This window comes from Ovis aries, chromosome 1 (genome assembly GCF_016772045.2).
Source record: "Ovis aries strain OAR_USU_Benz2616 breed Rambouillet chromosome 1, ARS-UI_Ramb_v3.0, whole genome shotgun sequence".
Taxonomy (NCBI): Eukaryota; Metazoa; Chordata; class Mammalia; order Artiodactyla; family Bovidae; genus Ovis; species Ovis aries.
In genome coordinates this window covers 54,525,155-54,543,395 of record NC_056054.1, presented here as the reverse complement: position 1 = coordinate 54,543,395, position 18,241 = coordinate 54,525,155, and the positions used below count along the sequence as shown (strand labels likewise).

Below are 18,241 nucleotides of genomic sequence, written 5' to 3'. Positions count from 1 at the left end.
GATCCAACCCTCCGCACCCCACCTTCCCACAAAAAAAAGGCTAAAGAAAGTGACTTAACTGCTCCTCTGATGAGACTTAACAGTGTATGACAAGTGTCAGAAGGGAAATGCTATGCCAAAAATCATCTTGTTCTTTTAGATAAGGTGTCACTTGAGAAAAACTCAACCCTATTTTTCACAACTCCCTGAAATTACAGAATGCATCTCTGGGATAATTTTAATCCAGAGGGGACTGTGTTATAAAAAAAATATTATAAACCTCTAGACTCTAATATTAATACAAAGAATTTTAAAGGATGGCTAAAGTATTTTCATCCTTCTATACTTATTTTATCCACAGGATGATTTTATGGGAATTCAAAAACTGTTCACTTCTATTAGTGGTTTATTACACATCCTTTGACTACGTGGATCACAATAAACTGTGGAAAATTCTTCAAGAGATGGGAATACCAGACCACCTGACCTGCCTCTTGAGAAATCTGTATGCAGGTCAGGAAGCAACAGTTAGAACTGGACATGGAACAACAGACTGGTTCCAAATAGGAAAAGGAGTACGTCAAGGCTGTATATTGTCACCCTGCTTATTTAACTTCTATGCAGAGTACATCATGAGAAACACTGGACTGGAAGAAACACAAGCTGGAATCAAGATTGCCGGGAGAAATATCAATCACCTCAGATATGCAGATGACACCACCCTTATGGCAGAAAGTGAAAAGGAACTAAAAAGCCTCTTGATGAAAGTGAAAGTGGAGAGCGAAAATGTTGGCTTAAAGCTCAGCATTCAGAAAACGAAGATCATGGCATCCAGTCCCATCACTTCATGGGAAATAGTTGGGGAAACAGTGGAAATAGTGTCAGACTTTATTTTGGGGGGCTCCAAAAATCACTGCAGATGGTGATTGTAGCCATGAAATTAAAAGATGCTTACTCCTTGGAAAAAAGTTACGACCAACCTAGATAGCATATTCAAAAGCAGAGACATTACTTTGCCAACTAAGGTCCATCTAGTCAAGGCTATGGTTTTTCCTGTGGTCATGTCTGGATGTGAGAGTTGGACTGTGAAGAAGGCTAAGCACCGAAGAATTGATGCTTTTGAACTGTGGTGTTGGAGAAGACTCTTGAGAGTCCATTGGACTGCAAGGAAATCCAACCAGTCCATTCTGAAGGAGATCAGCCCTGGGAGTTCTTTGGAAGGAATGATGCTAAAGCTGAAACTCCAGTACTTGGGCCACCTCATGCGAAGAGTTGACTCATTGGAAAAGACTCTGATGCTGGGAGGGATTGGGGGCAGGAGGAAAAGGGGACGACAGAGGATGAGATGTCTGGATGGCATCACTGACTCAATGGACGTGAGTCTGAGTGAACTCCGGGAGTTGGTGATGGACAGGGAGGCCTGGCGTGCTGGGATTCGTGGGGTCGCAAAGAGTCGGACACGACTGAGTGAATGAACTGAACTGAACTGAACTGACATATATTTTTCCTCCAGGTTTTAAAAAGTTTAGTAGTTGCAAAAACAATTCCACCAATTTAAAAAGTCGATACAGTATAATCTACCACATTTCTAACATGGAACCACTTAAGATAATACTAAAGAAAACTTTCTAAAAAGAGTATATAGTTAAAAATTATAAAGCCTCTAAAAACAAAATAATTCTGTTTCTCCACTTCCTAGACTAGGAATCCTAGTCTTTTTTTTTTAATAACTGTTTTCTGGTTATAAAAGTTAATCGTTTATATTTAAAATGTGAAATATACAAGAAACCTAAAGGGAAAAGTCAGGCTTTCCAGATGGCACTAATGGTAAAGAATCTGCCTGCCAATGCAGGAGATCGAGATATGGGTTCGATCCCTGGATTGGGACGATTCCCTGGAGTAGGGAGTGGCAACCTACTGCAGTATTCTTGCTTGGAGAATCCCATGGACAGGGGAGACTAGGAGGCTACAGTCCATGGGGCCACAAGAGTCGCACGCAACTGAGCACATAAAAACAATTCATTCAAAACCCACCGTCTGAGTTAACTGTTAACAATTCAATATATATATACTGCAAGTCACTTTTCTTCTATGTTTAAATATAGTTTTTAAAAGGATATTACTGTACATTGTTTTGTAATTGCCTTTTCACTTAATCTATCAAACATTTTCCTATACATTAAGAGAACTGTTTCTCTGCTTAACTTTTTCTGAAGACACACTCTGACAATTCTGAGTGTAATTTGTCAGATCCATTTCCTACAACTATATGAGAACTCCCATTATACAAATACTGTTATTAATAGAATGTGCATTATTAGAAAAAGAGCAATTCTACCAATGTGACATTACCTTCACACTGTTATACCATATTAAGGAAGACATATCATATATTAGCATCAGTTTTGACCCCTTTGTCTATTGCTATTTTAATGACTAAGCCTACAAACAGCCAAGAACTATTATCTACCTTCCTTCTATTTGTGGTTGTCATTAATTTCAAAGGCTCCTTAAATGTTGTAGTTCTAAGAAATCAATCACTGTTTAGGGTAAGTGAACTGGGTAATACAGATGACAGTTTTTCCTATAATAGAATAATTTTACTTTTCATGGATTAAAAACATGAATACTTAATAAGTTTTCCTTAATGAGAGTTTATAGCTAGAATAGAAAAGACTGAATATTTAGCCTGGGTCTTTATCCAACTGGGGGCTTCCCTTGTGGCTCAGCTGGTAAAGAATCCACCTGCAATGTGGGAGACCTGGGTTCAATCCCTGGATTGGGAAGATCCCTTGGAGAAGGGAAAGGCTACCCACTTCAGTATTCTTGCCTGGAGAATTCCATGGACTGTATAGTCCGTAGGGTCACAAAGAGTTGGACACAACTGAGTGACTTTCACTTTATCCAGATGAGTCTTTACATGGAAAACACATTTATCAGCTACAACCAGCATTCATCTAACACATCCGCCACACCCCGCAAAAGAGAACTTGGCTCCTCATTTATCTTCTCCCGGAGTATCTTTGCGGTAAAAGCCAAAACCCAGGTCTATCTAGATATAAGAAGGGGAGAATAAACTCTGGGACATAAAGAGATGATTAAGCGGCCTGTTCCAGCCCCCAAATTTGACCTTAAATCTTTGCTCAAAAATACATGAGAGCATCACTGTCACATAAAAGGCAGTGTACCTAAAGTTAAACTTCTCTCCCTTTCTCCCAAAGCATTACTACATCCAACTGCCCCATTTCCAAATACCACTTTTATCACAGGCTCTGATAATCAAAACCTAGGGTCACATTTGTTTCTTCCAAACCCTTGTCTCCTCCCTCTTTTAGCTAAAGAGCATAATCCCACCTCCAACCCCCATTTATGCCTCTGCAATATTATTCAGTCAAATTCCTACTGCTGCCTCCAATCCCAGGCCCTATTATTTCCTCCTGGACTGCTGCAGCAGCCTCTGACATGGCATCTCCTCTAATCAAAGAGAGCCAACATTTCTCTTCCAGGCTCAATTCCCCAAAGGATTTCATTATTTCATTCTTTGGTTCTAATATCTCAATGATTCCCTGTTATCCTCTCCAACAAGCTCAGGCTCCCCACCTAGTTTCCAGACATGGCTAGAAACTTCTTAACATGGCTTGGAGCCGCTTTTGCAGCCTGATTTGCTGTAGTCCCTCCAAGACTAGGCTGTTTTCCACAGGAAGCCTTCCTTCCTTGTCTGTACTTCCCCTGCCATCTTATAAGGCCAAGTTCAACTGTAATCTTTTTCAACAATCTTCCTCACCTACTAATATCTTTACCCTTTCTTTGTCATTCAGTTGCTAAGGTATGTCCAGCTCTTTGCTCTAAAAGCTCTTAGTTTATTTAGTTCAGTTCAGTCACTCAGTCATGTCCAGCTCTTTGCGATCCCATGGGCTGCAGCACTCCAGGCTTCCCCATCTTTCACTATTTCTCAGAGTTTGCTCAAACTCTTGTCCATTGAGTTGATGGTGCCATCCAACCGTCTCATCCTCTGTTGCCCTCTTTCCTTTTGCCCTCAGTCTTTACCTGCACCAGGGTCTCTTCTAATGGGTGGGCTTTTTGCATCAGGTGGCCAAAATATTGGAGCTTCAGCACCAGTCCTTTCAATGAATATTCAGGGTTGATTTTCTTTAGGATTGACTGATTTGATCTCCTTGCAGTCCAAGCGACTCTCAAGAGTCTTCTCCAGCACCACAGTTCAAAAGCATCCATTCTTCAGTGCTCAGTCTTCTTTATGGTCCAACTTACATTCATACATGGATACTGGAAAAACCATAGCTTTGACTATACAAACCAACTTAAATCTCTGCAGTGGATTTAAATTTTTGCTCCACAATTCTGGAGAAAAGAATATCAGATGGAATCTGACTAGGAGCCCCTCACTTTACAATCTTGGTGAGAAACTGAGTCTTGGTTTTGCTTTGGAGTCTCCCCCTCTCAGGATCCAAAAGGCTGATGTGGTGCTCAGTCCAACACAGATGTGACCCTAAATCTCAAGGTCCAAGTCAATAGGTCCATGCCCAGGGCACAGACACTCTTTAACCTCAGACTGAAAGGAGACAGCTTTTACAGCTCTGAATTCCCTTTGCAACTCTATCAGGAGTTCTATCACCTCTCAAGGGGAGTGGCATGGGAATGAGATGCTGGTAATTTTGGAGTACTTACAGGAGAAAATGAACATATGTCCTTCTACTTCACCATCTTAGAGTTTCACACGCTAGCAAAGTAATGCTCAAAATTCTCCAAGCCAGGCTTCAACAGTATGTGAACTGTGAACTTCCAGATGCTCAAGCTGGATTTAGAAAAGGCAAAGGAACCAGAGATCAAACTGCCAACATCCACTGGGTCATCAAAAAAGCAAGAGAATTCCAGAAAAACATCTACTTCTGCTTTATTGATTACGCCAACGTCTTTGACTGTGTGGATCACAACAAACTGTAGAAAATTCTTAAACAGGGGAATATCAGACCACCTTACCCGCCTCCTGAGAAATCTGTATACAGGTCAAGAAGCAACAGTTAGAACTGGACATGGAAAAACAGACTGGTTCCAAACTGAGAAAGGAGTACATCAAGGCTGTATTTTGTCACCCTGCTTACTTAACTTATATGCAGAGTACATCATGAGAAATGCTGGGCTGGATGAAGCACAAGCTGGAATCAAGATTGCTGGGAGAACTACAAATAACCTCAGATATGCAAATGACACCACCCTTATGGCAGAAAATAAAGAAGAACTAAAGGGCCTCTTAATGAAAGTGAAAAAAGAAAGTGAAAATTTGGCTTAAAATTCAACATTCAGAAAACAAAGATCATGGCATCTGGTCCCATCACTTCATGGGAAATAGATGGGGAAACAATGTAAATAGTGACAGACTTTATTGTGGGGGGCTCCAAAATCACTGCAGATGGTGACTTCAGCCATGAAATTAAAAGATGTTTGCTCCTTGGAAGAAAAATTATGACCAACCTAGATAGTATATTAAAAAGCAGAGACATTACTTTGCCAAAAAACGTCAGTCTAGTCAAGGCTATGGTTTTTCCAGTAGTCATGTATGGATGTGAGAGTTGGACTATAAAGAAAGCTGAGCACTGAAGAATTGATGCTTTTGAACTGTTGTGTTGGAGAAGACTCTTGAGAGTTCCTTGGACTGCAAGGAAATCCAACCAGTCCATCCTAAAGGAAATCAGTCCTAAATATTCACTGAAGGACTGATGCTGAAGCTAAAACTCCAATACTTTGGCCACCTGATGTGACGAACTGACTCATTTGAAAAGGCCCTGGTGCCGGGAAAAATTGAAGTGGGGAGGAAAAGAGGATGACAGGAGATGGTTGGATGGCATCACTAACTCAATGGACATGAGTTTGAATAAGCTACAGGAGTTGGTGATGGACAAGCAAGCCTGGTGTGCTGTATTCCATGGAGTCGCAAAGAGTCAGACATGACTGAGCTACTGAACTCAACTGGGACACTGGTCTCTGATACTGTTGGGACATGCTAAAGCTATCTGTCCCATGGCTTATTCGTTTAAGGAAATTCTTTCCCAATCTTACCACATCTCCCAGTCTCCCTCACTCTCAGCCTCAGGACCATTCCCAATCTTGGACATATCAGCTCTCAGCCGAACTATGCTTTGTTTAAGTCTGTATTACAGCATATAAATCATATGGTTTGCATTATCTTCTAAGAAAGGGGCTTTTCTGGTGGCTCAGTCAGTCAAGAATCCAACTGCAATGCAGGAGACTCAGGTTCAGTCCCTGGGTTGAGAAGATTCCCTGGAGAAGGAAATGGCAACCCATTCCAATATTCTTACCTGGGAAATCCCATGGATAGAAGAGCCTGGTGGGCTAAAGTCCCTGGAGTGGCAAGTGTTGGACACAACTTAGCAACTAAACCACCACCATTAGCACCACTGTCTAACAGACAGTAACACATAATGTTAAGAACAGAAGCCTCAGGAGCAAACAGGAATGGAGTATTATACTTGCACAAAATGACCTCCAAGAGGTATTAAACTGCCCAAAGCTTCAGTTTACTTATCTGGAAAACCCTCATAGGAACAACACAAGGATTAAGTCAAGCCAGAATAGTAGAAATCCTAGTAGCAAGACTAACATTTATGTAGCACTGTATGTCAAGCATTATTGTGAGTGATTTATATATATTAACTCATTCAATCCCCACAACACTTTATGGATAAGTAAACAGACATAGGGGCTTCTGCAGTGGCTAAGGGGTAAAAGAACCCATCTCCAATGCAGAACGGAGAAGGCAATGGCACCCCACTCCAGTACTCTTGCCTGGAAAATCCCATGGATGGAGGAGCCTGGTGGGCTGTAGTCCCTGGGGTCGCTCAGAGTCGTACAGGACTGAGCGACTTCAATTTCACTTTTCACTTTCATGCATTGGAGAAGGAAATGGCAACCTACTCCAGTGTTCTTGCCTGGAGAATCCCAGGGACAGCAGAGCCTGGTGGGCTGCTGTCTATGGGGTCGCACAGAGTCGGACACAACTGAAGTGACTTAGCAGCAGCAGCGGCCAATGCAGGAGACTCGTATTCAATCACTGAGTTGGGAAAATCCCCTGGCGAAGGAAATGGCAACCCACTCAGTATTCTTGCCTGGAAAACTCTATGGACAGAGGAGCCTGGCAGGTCACAAAGAGTTGGACAAGACTGAGTGACTAACACTTTCACTTCACTTCAGACAGACATAGAAGGGAATAAGTAAGTAGTCCAAGATCAAATAAGAAGTAAGCAGATATAGGAATTTAACCCAAGCAGTCTGGCTCAGAATCTATGCTGTTATTCATTATACCATATTGCTTCTAATATGCTCTTATTCTTTACACCGTATTGCTTCAAATGGTAACTGTGACTGCTGTTGGTAGAATTGCTTGAGTGTTAATGTATTTGCCTCTTTATGTAAATTGCAAGCTCCTTGAGGAGAATAAAAACATGCTGACTCATCCATAACAAGTGTTATGGAGCTGGCTCTGGAGGCTCGTTGCAGGGTTAGAAGCCTACCTCCCTCCCTCACTAGCCAGCTCTAAAACCTTGGACAGATTGCCTAACCTTTTAGAATGGTTGTAAGGATTAAATTATTTCCAATTTAGAGAGTACTTAGGAAAGTGAATGGCAGCTATGACAATGACATACTGATATATTTCATTATTTGATATGAGATGTGATTTACCATCTGTCCTTCCAGGATACAGGAGAGGGCCAGAGCTTTCAACAAACACTTGCTAATCACCAACTCACCCACTTTGCTTTCCTTGCTTCACGTGGGCTCATTTTGTTGCTAAAATTACTCCTTACTTCCCTGGCAGTCCAGCGGTTAAGACTTCATGCTCCCAATGCAGGGGGCACAGATTCAATCTCTGGTCAGGGAACTAGATCCCCTAGGCTGCAACTAAATATCCCACATAATGCAACAAAGATCGAAGATCCCTCATATTGCAACTAAGAGCTGGAGCAGCCAAATAAATAAATAAATAGTTTTCAAAATAAAATAAAATCACTCCTTAAAGAAAGGGCTATATCTTCAAAATAACAGTAATACTAGCAGCTAACTTTTACCAAACACTTCTATGCAGCAGGGACTATTCTACGATTATTTTCATGTGTTTAATCATTTAATCCTCACAGCAGCCCAATGTTGTTGATGCTGTGATCTTTATTTTTGTGGAAGGAAACCAAAACACAGAAAGATTAATTCATCCAATGTCATATTAACACACAGCCCAGATGTGGCAGAGTCTATGGATTTAACTACTTACACTTTGATGCCCCTTTAGTAACATATTCCTTAGTACATATAAAAGTACCAAAAGCACTGTTGCTTGAATAATGTTCACTCGAAATACCATGAATAATAGAAATTATTTTTTAAATGTTTGAAGTGTCTATCTAAAAAGTCATAGAGTTTCCCTTAATAGCAAATAGACTTAGTCCTTGAAAATGAACACATCCGTTAGGCTGAATCACAAAGATGAGGTCCGAGTTTTCCAGCTGTGAATGACTCAAAGGACTCGGACGTACTTCACATACTGAACATCTTATTCTGATGGGCACACAGCACAGAAATGAGGTCTCTAAAAGAAGACAGAGCCCAGAGATATGTAACAAAATCTAACCTCAAAACAAAGACTATCAATGCTTTAGGAGGCAAACATTCTTTCAACTCCCTTTTTGTTTTTCAAAACACTTCACAGAAATATTTCAAACCTCCTTCCACAAACCTCTTTCCATAAGGGGCAACAATAACAAAGTAAAGAAATTCTTCAGGATAAGTGAAGTGGAGACTCATCTAAATAAAACTGAATCAAAGTCTCATAATATTTATTAAAGACCTCATAGGAAAATAAACTAGTTGAGCAAGTCTGATCCTAAAGCCAGTTAAATGGAAGAATGAATTTTCATAGCCTTGGGAAACCTAGGTTTATAGGGCAGACTCTGGAGGGTTGAGCTCATTGTGGAGACATGTTCCTTTTCACTGGCAAAAGAGGAAAGGAAGTGAGCTATGCCCTAAAAAAAAAAAAAATTACCACTAGAGACATTCCAGCCGCTACTTGATAAGGACTGGGAAGGCTGCCATCAACTCCTAGCTAGAAGGAAAAAAATTTGGATCTGAAAGCAGCTGACCAGGAGAAACCATGTTAGGTATGAATAAGATTTCCCATTAAATTGCAAGGTTTTAACAAGGGAGTCATTTAAACCAGTTGCTACTGTAATACAAAGTGAGAAATAAATAAATATACATATATATATATATTATAGTGTGTGTGCGTGCACATGCGTGCGCTTAGTCACTCAGTCATGTCTGACTCTTTGCAACCTTATGGACTGTAGCCCCCCAGGCTCCTCTGTCCATGGGGATTCTCCAGGAAAGAATACTGGAGTGGGTTGCTATGCCCTCCTCCAGGGGATCTTCTCAACCCAGGGACTGAACCCAGGTTTCCTGCATTGCAGGCGGATTCTTTACTGTCTGAGTCACCAGGGAAACCCAAGAATACTGGAGTGGGTAGCCTATCCCCTCTCCGGGAGATCTTCCCAACCCAGGGATCGAACTGGGGACTCCTGCATTGCAGGCCACCAGGGAAGCCCATATACATTATATCATGACCCATAAATACATACCTAACTGAAATACACATATATGCATATATGAAAAATTGAAACCAAAACACTTACCTTACTAGGCACAAAGCACTATGAAATTTCCAGTTCTATTCTATTTTGTGTTCTCAACACACTGGTTGAGACCTACTAGCTGAAAATAGTGATTTAAACCAGCAGAGGAGATTCTGAGGGTATGTTTTATAATAATAGCCATTATTCCTCCCTCAGAGTCCCACAGCCAAGTCAGGAAAACTGCAATGGCGCATCTGTTCTTGGGACAAGTGACTTGCTCCTGAGCACTTGGGTAAAGGCCAGCCAGACACTGGTTTCTCCATGTCCAGCCATTCCTCACTGTGCTGCCTCTTCTTTCTAGTCCTTAAATGCAGGGTTCGCCCACAGCTCTGGTCTTGTCATTTTTCTCTTATTTCTCTGAGTAACTGGATTTTATTTCCATGGCTTCAAATTACTCAGAAATCCCATCTGTAGGTCCCAATTCTAAATGCTCACCTACCTCTTACAGATTGCCAACTGAATTGCCCCACAGATTTCAAACTCTTAAGACTCAAAATTGCACTCTAAGTACAATCTCTTTTCCCTGTCTCCTCACCGAAATCTTTCTTTTCCAGTTTTCCTCCCCTCAAAGAATGGCAACACAGAATCCACAAATCTGTGAGTCACAATTTGCAACTTCTTTTCCTATATCTTTATATCCAATGGGTTACCAATTCTACGTTCTTAATATTCAATGGTGATTGGTGCTCCCATGCAGGGGCCCTGGGTTCGATCCCTGGTCAGGGAACTAGACCCCACACGCTACAACTAAATATCCCACTGGCACAATGAAGATGGAAGATCCTGCATTCTTCAACTACGACCTGGTGCAAACAAAAAATATTCAGTGGTATGCAGGTAAATGTTTAACAAGCAACCTTCCAAATTAAAAAAAAGTAAGAAGCAGCAGCCCTGACTTGCAGCACTTGCCTATTTCCATGATGTAAACACCCACCCAGGGCCAGTTTCAAGCAACCAACTTGATGCCACTGAACATGGAATTGAAACAGATGGGTATGAATGGTTCCAGCATACTACTGTCTATTCCAAGGAACCATTTCTTATCTCCACACCTACTGGTACTGCCTTAATTCAGGATTTCATCTTTCTTCTTCTCAACACTACAGTCTTTATTGATTTCCTGACGTCTAAATCATGCCCTACCTTCTGACACAGTCTCCAAAATACCTATCTAAAATCCAAGTCTCATTAAGGTTCTCCACTGCCTAACCCTCTAGTGGTTCTCCACTGCCCACTCTTTAGCTGCATTCATAAGGCCCTTAATGATTTGGTCACACTGACTCTTGAGCTTCTTCTCTTGGCACACCACCACTAGCACCTCTATTCTAATCACACCCCCAGACATCATATTCTGAGATACACAACACTGCTCTGTGATTCTGCACGTTGCTTATTCTAGTCCTACTTCCTAGGACAGCCTCGTCTAATTTGTTCTCTGAGTCAGCCTCTTGAGATTCAGCTCGAATTCCTTCTCCAGGAAGCTTCTCCTAAACTCCTTGGTTGGTTTAATGCATCCCATCTTTAAGACCTCCGGTACCTTCTGTCACTTCTAACATTCTTTATTGAAATTTTTTGTATCTATCTGTTCCTACTAAATATGAGTTTCTTGAAGGCAAGAACTGGTCTTATTTATGGATATACCAATTATGTAGTGTGGTAATGGAACACACAGGAGGCTCTCAATAAACAATGACTATTACCGCAGCAAACTTATACCCTAAGACCATTGTATGCTAATTACTCAATTATTTGTTAAATGAAAACATATCAGTATGTTCTTGCCATCTGCCCAGGGCCAAATAACTGCTAAGATGCCCTACCTGTACCTTCTATATTGTCAGGAAGTCCAAGATCCACTGCCATAGTAAAAGAACGTGCACTATATTGTCTTTTTTTTTTTTTTTTTTGCTTATTGGCCTCTGCACCTGTTTCGCAGCACTATCACAATGAAAAACCACATGGCTTAAACAACAAAGCTTGTTTTCTTACAGTTAAGGAAGCTAGAAGTCCGTTGCCAGGGTCACTTTCTTCTGAGGTCTGTCTCCTTGGCTTCCATTTGGCTGTCTTTATGTTCACATGGTATTCTCCCTCTATGCGCCTCCATGTCCAAATTTCCTCTTCTTATAAATACACCAGTCATATTGCACCAGGGGCCACTCTGATGACCTCATTTTAACTTAGTCACCGCACTAGAGATCCTATCTCCAAATATAATCACATTCTGAGGTACTGGAGACTAGGACTTCAACATACGAATATTAGGGGGACACAATTCCGTCCATAACAGCCTCCTAGACTGTGAGTGCCTCAAAAGGCAAGAGCTATACGTTAAGTCTTCTTTCTTAGTATCTGCCATGCCTAGCAGAGTACCTGGAACACAGCAGATTTTCAAATTATTTGTGGGATATATAAATGAAGGATCTTCCAGGAGTGCAGTCCAAATCTATGGAGTGAAGCCCCTTCCAAGTTTGGTGGCCAGCATCAAGAAGAGTCTTAGCCCTTCTCTGAAAGAGAGCTTGATATTGTCATGGTCTCCAGATGGCCATGTACCAAAGAGCCATTTATGCAGAACCCAACACTTAGTGGAATACTAAAATCCTTAAGACTGGACACCCAAAGCCAGTTGACAATATTCTGTTTCTCTCCAGACTCATTCTGATACGCTCAGACTGATAGCATCATGCATGGCTAGAATCAAAGTCAAGAGAAAACAAACACTTCTCTACCTAAAAGATGTATAACAGCTTAAAGAAATGGTTTAAAGGCATGGAAATCTGCCTTTTCCTACCCAAAAAGAAACTTCCTCCCCTTCACTGTTCACCTGTCAGTTAGGTAGCCTGCCTTCTCCACTATCAAGATGGACATATGACCTAATAAACTCCCCCTCCAAGAAATCTGAATCCTAATTGGAGTAACCTAAAGATACATGCTTTGGAGAAGGAAATGGCAACCCATTCCAAGGTTCTTGTCTGGAGAATCCCAGGGACAGGGGAGCCTGGTGGGCTGCCATCTCTGGGGTCGCACAGAGTCGGACATGACTGAAGCGACGCAGCAGCAGCAGCAGCAGCAGCAGCAGCATGAAGGGTTCCTGGTTCATACATCCCTGAAACAGGCTTGGTTCCTACCTTTCCAAGACTTGATTGAACTGTCTTTGTTTCTGAGACCGAACTGATAGTCTCTCCAAAAACTGACATTTCCTAACATTAGAAAGTGCTTATTGTATAGCTCTCAAAGAATCTGGACACATATACGGACCCCAGAAGTGGGGTGTTGGTAGTGGTGAATGTAAAATATGGAAATGGAGTGGGCAGCAAGGAGTCCCTCATCAACGGTTAAGAAGTTGTGCTCATCGTATCAGCTGTGTAAGCGCATAGCTGCCAGCTACATTATTCCCTCCTGTATTTTGGGACACAGTCCACATGCCTTCCCCGGCTAAATTGTTGGGAAGTTGGTAGGAAAACGTCAAGATAATGGAGTGTGTGGCTATTTCTGACAGCTTTTGGTAAAGTCCCAGAAATGACTTAGGTCATCTTAGCTGAAGCTATAAAATTCTGCCTTACCTATACTGGCCCTTTCTCCTGGTAGGAATCCAAGATGACAGAGAGTCAGAGAATCATGAAGAACTTTAAATGTGAATCAATCCATCAATGAAAATGCTAGAAAAACACAGGCGGGAAGGAAACATAGCAAAAGATAAGATTGGGATGGAGAAAATTGGGCCAAGACTTGTCCCCCAAGTACCTCCTGATGTATACTGCCTTCCTGGCAAAGAGCTAAGTGCTGGAAAAAGGTCACAGGATGAGGAACAAACGAATTGCCTTTATCCAAGAGGCAAAAAAGAAAGGCACCAAAATTAAGGGCTCAAAGCTAGGCAGAGAAACAAGTCCTATTCTAAAAGACCCCAGGCTAGAGCCCAGAGGCAAAGATCAATCAACAGAGTGGAAAATGCATATAGACCAGCAGATATAATTTGGGTTAAATTGAGTGACGCTACCTTTGAAACCTTGGAAAACAAAAACTTGTTACTGCTCCCAAATCAATCTCTAGGTACCTTAACCTTTATCACCAGAATGTGAGCTGCCAAAATAACGTAACCTCATTAGGAAAAACCTATTCATTGTCCTTTTCAAATTTGTCCATGGAATTCACATGAAGCAAAGACCAGGTTCGGCCATTGCAGGCATGTAAGTAAGTAAGTAAGTAAGTAAGGCAGTGAAGTACACCAACTATCTACACATGTGTCTCAAATATTGAAGGAAAACTCTAATCATGGAGCTGCTGCTGCTGCTAAGTCACTTCAGTCGTATCCGACTCTGTGCAACCCCACAGACAGCAGCCCACCAGGCTCCCCCGTCCCTGGGATACTCCAGGCAAGAACACTGGAGTGGGTTGCCATTTCCTTCTCCAATGCATGAAAGTGAAAAGTGAAAGTGAAGTTGCTCAGTCATATCTGACTCTTAGCGACCCCATGGACTGCAGCCTACCAGGCTCCTCCATCCCTGGGATTTTCCAGGCAAGAGTACTAGAGTGGGGTGCCATTGCCTTCTCCGAATCATGGAGCAGGAATAGCTAAATACAATGACCTCTGTAACATCCAAGACTATTATCAACCTAACATCCAACTTAAGGTGTATCAGCAACTCTCTACAAAAAACACAGGGACCACAAAATTTATATGCAGACAAGGAAAAATAGGAAGAGATTAACTCTGGAAAATAGATTGTGTGGTAGAGATAAATGTAGAAAGAAGCTATATTACTTGAATTGTTCTAAGAGAAAAACTTAGATTTACAAAGAACCTAAATCAAATACTATTTATCTCAAACTGCCTATGTCCTATCATTCTATATGCTATGATGTCTGGGAAGCTGGTTACTAAACAAAGCCATTTCAAAAGGAGCTGCTAACATTGTTTACAATAGCCAAGACATGGAAGCAACCTAAAAGTCCATCACCAGAGGAATGAATAAAGATGTGGTACATATATACAATGAAATATTACCCAACCATTAAAAAGAATGAAATAATGTCATTTGCAGCAACATGGATGGACCTAGAAATTGTCACACTTAGTGAAGTAAGTCAGATAAAGGGAAATTTCATATGACATCCCTTATATGTGGAATCTAAAAAGAAAGTATACAAATGAAGTTATTTACAAAACAAAAACAGACTTATAAAACAAAGTTATAATTGTCAGGGGAAAGGATTGGGGGCAGAAATAGTTAGGGAGTTTGGGATCAGCATGTACACAGTGCTGTATTTAAACTGGATAGCCAACAAGGACCTACTGTACAGCACAGAGAACTCTGCTCAATGTTATGTGGCAGACCAGATGTGAGAGGAGTTTGGGGGAGAATAGATACATGTATATGTATGGCTGAGTCCTGTTGCTGTCCACCTGAAACTATCACAACATTGTTAATTGGCTATACTCCAATACAAAATAAAAGGCTTTCTTAAATGAAAAATAAACGAAAAAAGGGAGCTGCTAGATGGAAATCTGAGTGCTGGCCCACCTTCCTCTGTGGTAAGTGAGCTCAGATGCTATAATACACCATAGAGAATCATGGTATCTGTAGCAGTAGTTCCTAGAATGGCCTCTCCAGGAGCAGCAAGGGCATAAGACATCCTTTTCTGACATCTTCTTGGAACTCTGTCTCCCACAAGCAAGGCCACCTATACCACATTTCTATTACATGGCACAGAATCACTTGGAAGCCAGAGACATTTTCAAATTTCATATGGCTAGGATCTGCCCCTTACTTGTTAAGGGTGGGGAAATATAATTGCCCAGACCTGCCACATTCTCTCATCACTGTCATTAACCACCCTGAGAAAGTAGACATTGGAAACAAACTATAAGGAATCTTTATGTTATGTGATAGACGAAAGAACCTAAGGTAGGTGGAGTCATGGATGAGTAAGGGCAGGCCTAGGATGATTCTGCTGAAGATATTTTAACACTGATGAACACTAGGGCATCATTTGGCTCATTAAAATAGTGCTGTGATTAAGGGTAGTGAGAGAGAGAGGCTGGCACATTTTCCTGTAGATGAGATGGCCCTGGGGGTTTGAACAACAGTTGGAACACAGCTGCCATGGCTAACACCAAGCAAGTACAGATGCCACACCAAAGCAGAAGCAGTTCCCTACCATTCCACGCTGCCAAGTTCAAAATGCCAGTGGAGGAAAAGTATTGAAGGAAGTCTTTAAAATAGACTAGATAGCTACTTTAAATACCAATTCTATGTGTAACTACAGTTTCTGCTACTGAGGTCCTTGAATGACAGTTACTACTGTTTCAAGAGCTCAGTCAAACATCTCCCTGTTCAGCAAGATCAATCAATGCAGTGTGCTGTTCTTCGAGCTTGGAACAAATTCATAGTCACTAAACATTAGACTTTATAACTCCAAATGCCCTTTTAAGAGAATGTTCTTCTAAGCAATTTTTTTCTCCTTTTATGTTTGTTTTCCTTGTAAGTACAGTTGTCTATCATTTCCCATGTTCTTAACTGATATTCAAAAGCACACGACACCATATCACAGTACTCATTTCCCTGAGAAAGATAAGCCAAAATGACTTACCGAAGGCCTTCTTAGGCTCTATTAATGTCAAGGTAAAGAGTTCCTCTTTTTTTAGTTCCTTTAACTTCTTAGCAACATCAAAGTGACGCCACCCAACGATATTTTCTCCATTGATAGCTTCAATGTGATCCCCCACACAGATTGTTTTAACTGAATCAATTATGCTGCCATCTTTAATTCTCTGAAAGAAAATTAAGGGTAATAATAAAAAATCGCAACATGTAACACTACTTTTCCAGCTCTTAAGACATTATGTATAATATATTGACTAAAACCCATCCATGCAGTTTAATGTTCAGTTAAAGACAGAGAAGACCAAACAACAAAGACAGGCATCCTGCTCCCAAACATTCCTTTTTATCATTCAGAATTCAGCTCCATCAGGTCACCAGCTCCTCTAGCAGCTTTTCCTGACAACTGCCAGCCATTCCTCCAAGATTAGGCAAGGTGCCTAATCTCATGCCTCTGTAGTACTTTCTGCTACATGTGCTGAGCTCGAAGCTAAGCACTTTACATTCATGATCTCATTTAACAACCTTTATGAGAGTCTCATGTCTTAGATCAGGAAGATCAAGCAACTTGCCAAGTTCAACAGACCACAGTGCAACTTTCCATTTTCTTGTCAGTCTCCACTTTCCCATGGACAGAGGAGCTTGAAGGGTTACAATCCATAGGCTGGCAAAAGGGTTGGACATGGCTTAGCAACTAAACAACAACAAACTCCACTACATATCCTTGGGGATAGAGACGCTCTTATTCACCATTGCATGTCCCATGCCTAGCACAATACCTACCGAAAATTGTTGAATCATTTCAACATGATACCCATTGTTACTGTTGTTGCTCAATCACTAAGGCACATTACATCAGAATAAAGCTTGAGCTTTTTCTATTGACTACATTCTTTAAACTTTAGTTACAAAGGCAAGACAAGAATTAGTACAACCTTAACCAAGAAAATTGATATGTAGTAGATAGGTGTAGTCACCACTGGGGAGCCAATGAGAAGGATTTTCATCTACATATCACTTTTTATTTATATAATTCAAGTGAGGAGAACTTAGGACCCAAGTAGAAACGTCAAATTGGTATTTCCTAACTCTATCATAGGTATGTGCGTGTGTGCTAAGTCACTTCAGTCCTGTTGACTCTTTATGACCCTGTGGACTGGAGCCCACCAGGCTCCTCTGTCCATGGGATTCTCCAGGCAAGAATACTGAAGCAGGTTACCATTCCCTCCTATCACAGGTATGAAAACAATACATCAATAGTGCAGACTTTCAAAATGAGATGTAAAACTCTCTAAGAAAATACTAAGAATTTCTGAAAGAATTTTAGGGGCAAGAACTTCCAGAAAACTCTGCACAGGTAACAACCCAGCAGAAGATATACAAATTCTTCAACAGCATTGAAGAACATGGCAAAATGCAGGCCACAATCTGCCTTGGGCATCATAAATCCTTTTTGAGAATGACCCAATAGAATTATTAGGGGCTGCTGTTATTGTGTAATAGATCTGTGTGTATTCTGCATTTTTATCAGTGGAATAACATCTTCTGAGTCAGTAGGGGATTGATCCTTGTGTCCAAGAGTTAAGAGAAAAACTGATCCCATGTACCCTAGCATCTCCATAATATTGTCACAAGAAAAAACAAGTTGTAGAATACTAACATAGGAAGGCTAGTCATTTTTAATTTTTAAACTTTATTACAATATACCAAGTCTTAAGTAGGTTTCTTTTTTATCACCCAATTTTAAGAACATGGCTATGTTCATTTTAATAACTGTTAAAATGCTTTATGCAAATGATACAATAATGCCAATTCAAGTGGAAATTATCATTACAAGTAATTAATTATAAAGCAAAAAACCTAGAAATTTCATAATCTGACAATATTTTTTTTTAGTAAATCCATATTCAACTTACAAGCTATAGAAACAAACAAGGGTAACCACAA

General features: G+C 40.9%; 1 protein-coding gene across 1 annotated transcript in view; it reads right to left on the bottom strand.

Moving 5' to 3' along the window:
• Positions 1-18,241, bottom strand: part of GIPC2 (GIPC PDZ domain containing family member 2) — a 100,287-nt gene that overhangs the window by 45,682 nt on the left and 36,364 nt on the right. Inside the window, exon 3 of the mRNA XM_004002102.6 lies at positions 16,284-16,464. Coding sequence (XP_004002151.1) covers positions 16,284-16,464 — 181 coding nt within the window. The remainder of the gene's footprint in view (positions 1-16,283; positions 16,465-18,241) is intronic.